Genomic DNA, 13,657 nt, shown 5'->3' with positions numbered 1-13,657 from the left:
TGAAACAATTTCTCAACAGATAGATATATGGCCTTCACCGAATGCATCTACTTGTATTTGAAAAAAAACTTTAAAAAATATGGGTACAGAGTTTCAATTACTGTATTTAGAAATAGAGCGATAATTTTGAGATTTGAAAGAAAAATGTGGTTTCAAACCTTCGAATAGCCTATAATAGTGTAATTTGACGACATATTATTATTCAGTAAAAATAGTTCGCGTTTACATTATTTAGTAAAAAAATGGTAGTTTCTTCTTAATTTCTCATTTAAATAACTTAATAAATGCTGAAAAATACTTGCATAAGTAGTGGTTTTACTTTCACAACAATAATACAGAATTTTGAAGATGGGGCCTAGAACCGCGACTGGGCTTGAAATACAGGTAGCCTAATATAGTTCACTGTTGTAAAAATTCCATACCAGACTTATAATTATTTTATTCTGGTATCTAGAATTTTATTCTAATCTGGTATCCATCTTACCAGACAAATATTGAAAAACAATAAAATGATTTAATAGATACCTATACGGTATATATTTAATGGAATAGATAAATATTTTACGGTACCTAATAGGGTTTTCTTAGAATACTGAACTTCAAAACATTTATTTTAGAAAACTACTTTTCCTGAAGAAGTCTTATACCGTAATTTCAATAAGTTAGAATGAAGAATATGGAAATAAATTATAATCAGTCAAAATACAATTATAATTACTCAAAATTTCAGCTCTGTACCCCTAATGTTAATATGAAGAGAGATGGATTTTCTCAAATTTAAAGTTTCAAATAATGAGTAAATAACCTACAAAAATATATGTAACTACAGAAATATAAGATAATACCAGAGACAAACAAATATGTTTATACTTACGCTTATCCTTTCTCTATGATAATACGGAAACAAAAGTATTACCTACTTAGTCAAAATATATCATGATTAATCAACATTTCAGCTCTATACCCCCAATGTTAATATGGAGTTGTAAATAATGAGTAAACCTACCAAAATATAAGTAACTAATTTCCATCCACAATTCAGTCAGCTATGTTTCCAGAGTTCTACTATCATAGTAGTATTATTCACTACAGTAAACGTGGGCTATCGCTAGAACTCACTTTACGTGAATTTGATATTGTATAAATCAAGTGAATTCAGTGCGGAATGTGTATCAATGAATGCTTAACAAAGGGAGGCTATCATGGATAAAATTCAGTAGATACAGTATAGTTTACTTGAGTATAGTATAGGAGTAGGCTGGAGCTTTTGTGATTATTTTCTCAGGTTGAGCTGTAGTACGGGTAGCCTAACCAGCTCCGTAATCTACATAATACAGTATTATGTTGAACTAGTACTTGCAACTACAGCACTTTAAATGAATGGGCTTGGTATATTATGTTTTATCAATCCATATCTTTTAGTGTTTACCCAAGGTTATAGGCCTAGTCCAATGCACCAAGAATACTTTGTATTTATTTGGCCTAGTCTATCCAATACCGTACGCGTACGGTAGTGTACATCAGTAACTTGATTAGATATAACTTTTGAAATCAATACAAGCTAGACCTAAACAAAGCATTTACCTTCCAAGAACTATCGATTAGAATGCATTTCCAAGAACTAAAATACCGAACTATACAGCAAACCAAACAGAATTCGGCTTTCAGACTTTCCATCATTGACACAGACTAGCATAATGATTCAAGCGAGCTGACACGACCTGTAAGTTTGGCAACGTCGCAACCGCCGTTAACGATTGCGTCTGCCAGCCAAACGGTGTTGCCAGACTTTTCTATGCCAAAAACGAGCAATGCTATGGGCTATGGACCTATGGTTGGTCTGATGATAGAAATCGAAAGTTTCAAGTGGATTTCATTTTGATCTATAGTGAGGTCCACGTTATAATGGCAGTGGATAAAGATAGAAGAATAGCAATGCCGATTCTTTGCATTACTTAATTATACAGTATTTCTACATTGTCAAAAACATAATTGGCATCGTTGAGGACCTAGAAAAGGATAGTACCACCGGCTTTGTCGAATGATAGACAAGGACAGCAAAACCAAAGTTGATCAAATACTGTCATTATAAAGTGGACCTCACTATAGTTCAATTCGATAGGTTAACAAGATAACGGAATAGAAATGAAATATCTATAGGTATCACCGTTATGTTAACAGTAGCACAGAGGAAAGAAACACTATTTATGCTTATTCCGTGACAGTAGTATTGATCATGACAATATACTATACTATATACTATAATATACTATACTATGGAGGGGTGTGAAGACTGTCATTGTATCCATTACGAAATCTGAAGCATCAGGTTTACAGTATACATTATCAAATAGGTATTAAAATATCATTATCAAATATATTAATGCGGTTTCCCACATATCAATATCAGTGAACGTGTCCGGTGCAGTGATAATATGATTCCTATAAGTTGTAATAGGGCTATTCATACTCGCTCGGTCGTTCTGAGTGGGAATTGTCCCATTAGAAATCATTGGAATCATAATAGTTTTACTGTATCGGTCACTGATTCTGATACTGATATGTGGGAATCAGACTTTATTAGATATGGCAGTGTTGATCAATACCTGTAAAGGTGTAGGGAATGTAACAACACATTTATAAAAATGATTATCAAAAATTCTACTGACTCGTTACAGAACTCGTTATATTATATCAGAGAGAAATCAGTACTTTCGTCAGATCTTTCCTTATCTCTGATTATCTATATATAAAAATGAATGTCTGTTTGTGTGTTAGTTTGTTTGTTTGTTCCCTATAGACGTAAAAATTACTTGACAAAACGGCATGAAACTTTGCGGATATGTTGTGTGAATATTGAGGATAGTTTCTGACCAGAAATTTTAATAGGGTGACTAATAATAATTATTTTTTAATCCATTTTACAGACCTATATTTTCGAAATTTTCGACCGAGCGGCTACTTATGATTTAGCATCTAAAGTTACCAGCTGTATAATAAAAACGTCACCCTGTGATTAGTTGTGTACTGGTATTAAAACAGTAGTTTGGAGTTTAAGTTAGTGTAGTTGATTGTATCTACCAGCTGTAGATAATCGTTCCTTAGAAGACCTATACAAATAATAATTAATTATCACTCCCCTATCATTGAGAAACTGGAAAATGTTGGAAGAAATTATTCATCTCATGAAATAGAGTTGCATTCATTAATTACTGAAGAATGACAGACTAAATTAGCTTAGCTTATATTCATCCTATAATGGAAGATGGAAAGAATATGGAATTCTGTGTAATTCATCGTACATCGCATATTTCCTGGACTATCTATTGACAATCAACAACTATGAAACCATTAAATTCATCTTTGAAACACTGATTTAACCTATCTATTTTTTATAATTCAACACTGTACTGATAGATATTACTACTAATTGATTGAGAAGAATATGTTTTCGGAATAATAAATGCTGCATGACTAAGCACATAGGAAGTCCGTATTGAGATGTAATTAATGAAAATATTGATTGTCAGATAAATTTCATGATTCACCAAATAGAGTCAAGTGTGACATGAGATACATTGACTAACGTACCGTATCATGACTACATGAGTACCGTATCATGACTACATGAGTACCGTATCATGACTACCGTATCATGACTACATGAGTACCGTATCATGACTACATGAGTACCGTATCATGACTACATGAGTACCGTATCATGACTACATGAGTACCGTATCATGACTACATGAGTACCGTATCTAATATAGCGCCTCAACGCTATATTGCATCTTCTCTTTGATCATAGAATATCTATGTTTGAAAACTACTGTCAGATTCACTTCAAGATGTCAAATTTCATATTAAAATTGGAAAAATTCCCAATATGGATATGTACATAGAAGAACTTACAGGAATAGTATTTTCATTTATTCTCCAGTTAACATCACGATTTCCATGGATGGGGGGGATGACAACTTATCATTGGAGTCGAAATGAAATGAATCTGTAATATCGAAAAAATTTGACGAGAATCGTCACTTCTCTCATTGATGAGAAGAATTTCTCATTAAAAAAAAAAATGAAAATGAAATTATAAAACTGTAATACGTTTAGCCGACAGTTATGGAGAAGGAAGGATAGATATTGTGAATATTGAATTATTAAAAACCATTCAAACGCTAATAAGAATGTCTGGTTCTTGGTGATATACATTGAAAATGAAATAAGACGGAAATGTTTCCTTTGGAAGAAAGCTACACGTAGGCCTACAGAGGGTGAATATTCGGATGATTTATAAAAAATCTATCTTCATGGAAAATAATTTGACCTCACCTTTCAGAAAATATTATGATAAAACAATATATGGATTTTGCTAAATGTCCAGTTGTAAAGTGTGTATTAAACACTTTTACAGCAGATGGATTCCATTTCCATACAGGCCAAATTCCTCAATATAACACTGATAATGGATCTAGTCTTAGTATCAAAGTAGCAGTACACATAAACGTTATGAATACAAACAATAAATGAATTCGACCCCAAAATAATGGACTTCGAGAGATAGAAGTCTATATATTCCAAAATAAATATGACAGCCTGAGTGGTAGAACAGACTAGTTCTACAAGACATTAGCGTATATTTCATATCACTCAGGGGCATATATAGTATATAAGGGGGGAAGCCAGGGGGCCGGCCCCCCAGAAATAATGAATATGAAGAAAAAACAGTACAGTAATTACAGAAAAAAGTACAGTAATCTGAATTTTTGACTGCCTGACGGTAAAGTAAAAAGGGCGTATAAAAGGGCTGATATTGAGTATAATGGGGTGTTACTTGAAATCTCTTAATAACATTAAAGTAAATAATAACATTAGTTAAATCACTAATCTAACATTAACCTTGCCCACCCCACCCAAAAAAAAATTCTATAATCGCCACTGATATCACTGTAGTCTGTATAGTGCAGATTGCATGGAAATAAGTGCCCAAATAAATTTAACCTCTCAGGTAGCTAAAAATTTCAATTGTTTGTTCAGCTACTTTTGAAATCCATTTTACTTCTAGTGATATACATTGTTAATTATTCTCCAACAATAAATATAAAGTGGAAAAATATTTGCTGTTGATTCTCAGCTCAAGTATTGGAAGGCTGATTCACATAATATTAATAAAATGTCATTTATTGAAGTTTTTTTCAGTTATCGGATTGATAGTTTGACACCTTGTGGGCCGGACTTCCCCATAACTATGTTCCATGGTTATTAATGTTTATTCATCAAGAATTTAATCAAATAATGGTCCTAAATTGAGAATAAACTTTATAGTCTTAGTTTCGTTATACTTAGTTACTTTATTTATAGGCCTTAGTTTCGTTGGATCCATTTGATAGAGGTAGACAAATAAGATGTTCATATTATTTTATTGTCAAAAAAATTCAATATTTTGTATTATACTCTTTGTGTCATCAAGGGTCAAGGTTGCTAGTCTAGCATAAGTGTTGAAAATCAATATTCCAGTTTTCTACTCCTGAACTAAAAAGCTTCTCCCATACATATTCCTCCCATTCATGTAATGACCTTTCCCCAGTTACAAGAAACCTACTATCTACCATCTGTCTCATTCCTGCCTTCCTACTTCTCCTTATCCTTTCTTTTTCTTCTTCTACTACACTTGTCCTGCATCAAGCCATCAAGCAATAAATTTCGAAAGAAAAAAGCCAGACCTTGTTTTCTGTCTTTGTCTGGCCAGGTCACGACCCGAGAAGGGTCTGCTACAATGTTGCCAGTTCGTGCAGCGTAGACGAGAATTGATGGCATGTAAACAGAAAAAAGCAACAGCAACACTAGCGCTACCTGGTGGCAGATTCGGGGAACTACTCACAATCTTTCCGAGCCTCGGCGAGTGATGAGCTGATGGGAGTCGTGATGTGTCACTCGCGGCTTCTACAGGCCAGAACGATTTTTCAACGCACAAAATTCACACTTAACACTAGCACATTTCCATAGTTCGCAAAACTACAGTTTTGGGATTTTTCAAAATTTAGAAAAATATAAAAATCTTCGAAATATTGTGCCGACTGGATCGCGAGTTCCTCTCGGTTCGGCGGACGGCAGACGACTCTACGCAGTCGGCCATATTGGTTTCAGTTTCTACCCCTCAAGTTCAACCACCCACCCTAGCCCTAAGCTCCGCCCTTCGGCCCTAGCGAACAGGCGCCTTGTCCCTCATCCCTCCCCCATAAAAGGGTTCAAACTCCCTTCCCCTCCAAACCCCTATTCCATCCCTTTGATCGCTTTATTTCAGCCCTAGAGTTTCCAGGAAACTATGACTGTATTGTACACAAACAGAATTTGAAATACGTAATGTCTATTTCAACAGCGTCCTGTGATCTGTTCCACTCCTTTCAGCATTTCATCCCTCGACCCCCGAGTTTCCAGGGAGTGAATATTATATTTCTAAGAACTATTAGAACAAAAAACAACATTTAAAAAAATCCATGTCTATTTCAATATCATGTTATAATATATTTTATAATATACAGTATCATCAGCTATTCAGTCCTGAACATTATCTACACTGTAAGAGTTATCTACGAATTAGTAGCTGTACAAGATATCATTCAGGATGGTTTTAGCATGAGACGATATTGAAATGGACATGGTTTGTTTCAAATGTTTTTTGTGCAATGTTTTTTGAGCACCAGTGAATTTACAAAAAAATACTATTATATTTCTAAGAAATGTATATTACAAATTTGTCCCTAGAATTTCCAGAAAGTAATAACTGTATTATCTATTCTGGTGGATTAGATTTTTAAAATATACCTAATCTATTCCATCACCACCGTATGGTGTTCTTTAGCAGCCTGTTATTACTCAATAGCAACCATATAATTTCAATGAGGAGACTGTTGAATAAAAATATTAAAAAACTTCCTTTAATCCGACAGAACTACGGTAGTCAAGTCTCACTGAATGACGATTTTTCACGGAGCATCACAGTTACAAAAACAAGGGGAAAGGAGTGATTTTCATATAGGTACAAGATATCCTCTTGCAAAGGATGGAGAAAATGATGATTTCAAGGGGAGAGGAAAGATGACAAAATATATCTTCTTGCAAAAGATAGGGAAAATCGTAATTTCAAGGGGAGAGGGAAGGAGTACAGTAACTATATATAGAAAGCGCCGATTTTAGTGTTACATTGTAATTTAGAACTACTTAGTAGGCCTTTATTCAAGTAGTGAATGGGAAGGCCATATTTTTCAAGAAAAGTATCTTATAAATTCAGAGCAGCTGTAAGCACCTACAATTCACACCTAGTGGCATCTATTGTCATCTTCATTACCGTACCGAATATAACTCATCCGAATTATATTGCTACTTTCCGATATCCGATATCATTGCTACTTTCATATATTCCTTATCTCATATAAACTCTACAATCGGGAAATAGCTTGAGAAACATAACTGGAGAGTACGAGAAACATAACTGAAGATTACCAAAAATTAAACTCCAGAAATAACTTGAAGAGACTATATCATGCAACGAAATATGATTTAATGGAACCGAAAAGTATATCAAAGCAAAGATTCTATGTAACTAGGTTTTATAACTGGTTTATAACTAGGTTTTGTAACTGGGTTTTGAGAGCAATGTCAATTAAAAATGATATTGCCGAAAATCAATAAATTTCAAGTACTTGTTGTTCCTTAGAAGCCTATATTGAAGAGGGAATTTATTAATAACAATGCAGTGTGACAGCTGGTTCTTCCTACGATGTACTCTCCAGTAATTATATAGTATTATAGTATATGTATAATAGTATTTGATAAATTTTTAAATTTTTTACAATTAAACTACACTAAAGACCATTACTACATAATATTATTTCCCCTAGTCACTTATTGCAATAAAGCATTATTAATTATTATTAAACGAAAATCCAAATCAAATGCTGTGAATCACCCGGAAGACTTCTGCTACTGCAAATATTGATTGACAACAGGGTAAACAGCTAGATGGAAATTCAATGAGCGCTACTAAACAGAAATTGTTTGTCAGTCCGGGAATCGAGCCCGGTACCTCCTAATTGCCGTTCAGGAATGCTTACACTTACACCATTAAAGGCATCTAAAGCTTTATTCTTGGCTACACTTAACGCGTACACCAGGATGAAACAGCTGTCAATAATTTTTATTGACAATATTTTTTTCAATAACGTACATTCTCTGTTCCTATAATATTCAGAATAAACATGATAACAAATCAGACATTAATTCCTACAATGCAGAAAATTCCCTCATAAGGAAAAAATAAGACCTCATTCTTTGTGTTTTCAATCACTTCATAGAAGTATCTCGTAAAATAATATTTTCCTACAGATACCTTGAAAAGTGACCATTTGTGCACTGATTGCAGGCCGCAAAGAATCACTTTTCCGCACTAGTGCGCAAAGTGAGTACTTTGCATACTCCAGATTTGCAGCATGACAATGCAAAATAGTTAGTAGGTTATATGGAGCACCAGTGCAGCAAAATCAAAATTAAGTTGATAATACTCATAGTGAGGCCCACGTTATAATGACAGTGGAGAACAGTGTTGCCTTGCCATTATGTGCCTTCATTATAGTCATTTCAATGCTTACATAAGATAGACCCCCTTCAAGCAGTCACATAAATTTTCAATTGAATTACTAATCATTATAATTCAATTATTATTATTCAATTTTAAATAAATTAAGGCTTTTATTAATAATAAAATTACACAGAAAAACATTTGATGGATTTCAGGGAATTTTACCCATAATTACCCACTTTTCATATTCAATGGTAACTGTAGGAAAAATTTAATGTGAAATACGTGCGCAAAGTTCGTTTGTTGCACTCAAGAAACCATTCCGCCCTCGCCTTCGGCTCGGGCGTAAACGTTTCTTTCGGCGCAGCAAACTGTCACTTTGCGCACTAGTTGCACAAATAACTATTCCCTCCCGATTTATCTTCTTATTCGACTACTACAGGGAAATAAATTTTGGAGTAATAAATATAATGTAGGCCTAATAATTTCAATAAATTGTATTAATATCAGAAACTTTCACAAAATCTACAAGTACATTACATTATTAAAATACATTATATTGCAACTTGGAATATGAGGCTTATTTGGTAGGCACGTATCAAACATAGTCTTACCTTACACTAATCTCCAATCCTTCACATAAATACAATCCATCAGTGATTGACTATTTGTAGCAAAATGAAATGAGACGACCATATCACTTTTCATCTTTTTTCATTCATCAATGAGTGATAATTTATTTCACAGAGCAATGAAACACTCAATTATTTTCAGTGTGGTCTGTAAAAATCAAAATTCAAACTCATGTATTCAAGGTGTAAAGGAAGTAGTACGTTTACTAGTGGAACAGGGAAGCTCTGATTTGTACTAATGTTTCCAAAGGAAAGATTCATATCAACTTTCAATAAACGGGATTTTCTATTCAAATGAAATTATTGTCTAAATGCTCACCCAACCACTTTGAACTATTGTACCGTATTCGAATTGTCTATAGATAATCAAAGTTATTCAATACGATATTTTAAATAAATATAATTATGATTAATCTCGATTTTCACCCATTTTGAAATTGAGTAATTATTTTTGATCTGATGAATCATTTTAAAACTTTATAAGAATTGTAAACAATTTTTACTTTAGAATTGTAACAATTCTACATGTAATATGGATTGTTCATAAAGTTTCCATATTCATTGTAGAATGAATAGGCTACCAAAATCAATGTACTTTACTTCTATATCAAAATTGAGTATCCAATCACTTTGAACTAGAATATGTATGGTAAGTATAACAAATGATATTCCATTTATATATTTTCAAAATAATTTATAATAAATATGAATTTCTACTTACTGTAAAATCAATTCTTTTCAATTGATTACCAATAAAATATATAGATATATTTATGTTGAGTTAATTTAACATCTTACTGTAAAATATTCATCTTTTAATGCATCAATGGTATTTTAGTTGAATATTCCAAGAAAATGATTCAAATGAGTCCATGGAAAAGTCCATCCACTATGAACTCCATATGGTATGTTTCAATTGTACTTTTGTTCACAAATGTTGGTGAGAAAATCCATGTGTTCCAATAGTATTTGTGAGTCTATAGCCATTAAAGTAAAGCAGATAGAATAGTGAAGTCGATGAGTATGAATGCCATTTATTGGACGAATCTGTAATGGAATCCATAAGGATGAATACCGTTCATCGTCCATAGGGATGAATCTGGGAAGCAGCCTTGATGTTGGTCTTGATGCCAGAGGGCGCTTTGCCCATGCCGGGTTGCTGGCCTGGGTTCATGGGGCCCTGGGGTCCTGGGGGACCCCCGCTGCCCGGTCGACCCATCGGTGACATCATCATCGGGTTCTGGGGGTTCGGCTGGACGCCTTGCGGTACCATCATTTTCAACCCTGAAACCAACACAAAAATCATTAGTAGAACACCAAAAACGTAGAATCCTTCTACTTTTTAGTAGAATTAGTAAAAATACCGTTTTCAATTAAACACAGTTGGTCTATACAAGTATAAATAAGTGCATATACTTTTGAAAAGTACAGTATTTAGGCCAACATGTTGAAACCGGATGCGTTTCAAGTCACTGGGCCCGCATCTTCTTCCATCAAGGAGTATCTTGATACTTTTAGACCCATATTCAATATCTATGTTTAACACTAATATACGATTGCATGTAGGCATGGTCGCATTTTATGGGTTTAAACCAACAGCTGATTCATCTACTATATATCATAGTATATAGCGATATACTATCATTGAATATATAAGTATATGGAATTGTAGAGAACTCGTTCCTCGCACACAGGATTCGCCCATGTGAGGAACCTTCTTCAAGTATTGTATATGTATATTGTATATTGCTAAAATATCAAACGGGTAAATCCGATAAGCAGTTTCACTTACTTGCTGACATTTCGTCATTATCTCAAATGACATCTTCGGAGCGCAGGTAATGAGTATAGCATTAGCTGCGCTCCGAAGACGCCATTTGAGATAATGACGAAATGTCAGCAAGTAAGTGAAACTGCTTATCGGATGTACTCGGTTGATATTTAGCATGTTCATCCATCCGCGAATTTTTAAAAGTTAACATATTTTATTGTACATTGTTTGTACTTTCTAAGAAGAAGAATAAAGATAATTTCAATTTAAATCTCAGTTTAAACCATGATGATGCATAATTATAGGACCTTTATTTTAGGGCCGTTTGCACAGTGACAGTGTAAACTAAATTTTATTTTAAACTGGATTAAATCCGTATCAAGTCCCGTTTGTTATTATTTGTTTCATTTCGAGTTCAAGCCACCAGCTGATTAAATTCAGTTTAAGCTTTGACTGTGTAAACGGCCATTAGTGCCCTTTGATCAGTGCCAGCTTAAACGAAATTACATTTTAAACTGGGTTAAATTCACATCAAGTCTCGTTTGTTATAAAGTTTGAGCCACCAACTAATTAAATTCAGTTTGATTGGATGATACCTATGATGCTACTTGATAATCAAGAGAATATCGAAAGCCAATAGTATCAATGCCGCTTCATACTGAGCATGTTTCAAGGAACTTCAACCTATTTTGAGCTTATTTTTATATTAAGGTACTATAAGAAGCCTAATACAATGTAATTTTGTAGCTTAATTTATTTGGTATCAAAGTAATCTAAAGATTTTACACAATCCCTTGACGTACAAACCTTGGAACTTATAAGGCTGCAAACATAGTGGAGCATCAAAGGTAGCTTCAAAATTGAGAGTGTAGAAAATATTGCCAACAAATTCCAGAAATAGGTACTGTATATAATACAGTAATATGTACTATCCTTGATTGCAAACCCGTTCAAATTGTAAGACAAATATCTACTATATAAGACAGCGGTAGGCTAATAAAATATTTGCAACTCTTCCATAGTATAATATAGATAATGTGAATCTGACTAAATGTGATCTATCAAATTATTGCTCATGATAAGTCTTAGTTTCAGCTAGGAAAGAGTATTAAACTCATGTTGGCAATATCTAATAAATAATGAACTAACCTTTGCCAAGTGCAACAGCAGCCACCAAAGTCTGAGTGTCGGCGACAGACGACGTCTGAGTTGCGCCTCCCCTGACGCTCGCATCGCTTTCCCATTCTTCTCTCGCCTTGCTGACCATTTCCCAAACATGTCCTACCACCTTACTGTAAGCCGCTATCTGTTTTTGCGCTGTATCAAACGACAGTCCAGCTGCTTTGTGGTCCAGTTGTATCATCTTATTTTCCACTTCCGGCTCGGGTTTTGTACGCAGATAGTCCGGGACTAGATCGTGAGCAAAAGCTGGAACTCGATTCTCTGTCAAACGCACCAAATCCTCATCACGTTCCTGGCTTAGTAGCAACGGCAAAACTGTTAGATTACGTAGCGGCGGTGATTTGTCGTGGGATAACATTTTGGACAACGAAGTGAGTTGGCCGGATAGTAGAGCAAAGTTGTCCAGAAACGTTGGCCAATGCAGTGTTTCATACTCGTGTTCAATCTTAAATATCATTTGCCCAATTGAATTTTTCAAATCATTCACTCGCAGGATAATATTATCCATGGCGAGCTCAAGTTGCTTCTCCTCTCGCTGCATTTTCACTATTTCTCAAAACACCAACAAGATCAAATTAAAACCAATAGGTTATTATGCAACAATAATAGGTTATGTTTGGTGGTGCAACGTTTACAGTGAATTTGATAATCAAATAAAAACACAGATTAAAAATATAATCTACAAAGCATCTAGTCCAGCTCTTTGACGAGCATAATGGCCCAAACAAGCAAATATTCCGATCGCAGTAATTCCAAGACCCAACACTAATGCTAATACATCACCGAAAGCAACTCCATCCGCTGCTGAAACGCATTGAATCATAAAAAGAAAAGCCAGAAGACAAACGAAATTCTGCATTTTGTCGTAACACAATAATCACTCGTAGAAGTACGAAGTTATTTGATTGATGTGTAATTGAATGAGATTACATAAACCATGAACACTGAGCAGAATCTATTACGCAGAAGTACTAAACAATATAACCTAAAATCTAAAATCTCATAAAATTATTTTGAAGTTGCAAATGTCGACCATACACCATCGAACTTCAACCTGTCGACTCTCGAATGTCGGCTTTCTTCTCCCTCTTCTTGTTTGAAATGAGAATTTGTAAGTTGACGCTACCTAGTGACAAAAACTGTAACTACACTTTTGAAGCGGGATTTTTTTAATTTAGACATTTTACAGTGTATTTTTTATGTGATGAAATGTAAATCTTTGTCTTCATTCCTCAACCATGATATCTATAGATTTTTTTTCAAAATAATGATCCCAATAGATACTAGAAAAATAGATAGGTATGCACCTACTATGTTTTTTAAAAATTATTTACAATTCTATCTCCCCCCAATCATTGACAAATTCCTGAGGAATATATTATTCAATAATATATTAATATTACAATATTACTATATATGTTACAATGTAAAAATACTATAATTATTATGTCACAATTCTTATGAAAAATTCTGGAGAAAAAATCTATC

General features: G+C 34.0%; 2 protein-coding genes across 2 annotated transcripts in view; both read right to left on the bottom strand.

The window, feature by feature from the left end:
* The window catches only part of LOC111044817 (ankyrin repeat domain-containing protein 11), a 153,800-nt gene extending 146,957 nt beyond the window's left edge, over nucleotides 1-6,843 (bottom strand). Inside the window, exon 1 of the mRNA XM_039429915.1 lies at nucleotides 5,888-6,843. The gene's annotated coding sequence lies outside the window, so the exon portion shown is untranslated. The remainder of the gene's footprint in view (nucleotides 1-5,887) is intronic.
* A 2,223-nt stretch (nucleotides 6,844-9,066) lies between these two features.
* On the bottom strand, nucleotides 9,067-13,234 carry LOC111055131 (mediator of RNA polymerase II transcription subunit 8). Its single transcript, XM_022342301.2, has 2 exons — nucleotides 12,137-13,234; nucleotides 9,067-10,500 (listed from the first exon to the last, which is right to left on the bottom strand). Exons 1-2 carry the CDS (start codon nucleotides 12,708-12,710, stop codon nucleotides 10,295-10,297), a joined length of 780 nt encoding a protein of 259 aa, XP_022197993.1. The 5' UTR covers nucleotides 12,711-13,234; the 3' UTR covers nucleotides 9,067-10,294.
* Between the last annotated feature and the right edge of the window lie 423 nt (nucleotides 13,235-13,657).

Source organism: Nilaparvata lugens, chromosome 6 (assembly GCF_014356525.2).
Source record: "Nilaparvata lugens isolate BPH chromosome 6, ASM1435652v1, whole genome shotgun sequence".
Taxonomy (NCBI): Eukaryota; Metazoa; Arthropoda; class Insecta; order Hemiptera; family Delphacidae; genus Nilaparvata; species Nilaparvata lugens.
This window is presented reverse-complemented; position numbering and strand designations above follow the sequence as displayed.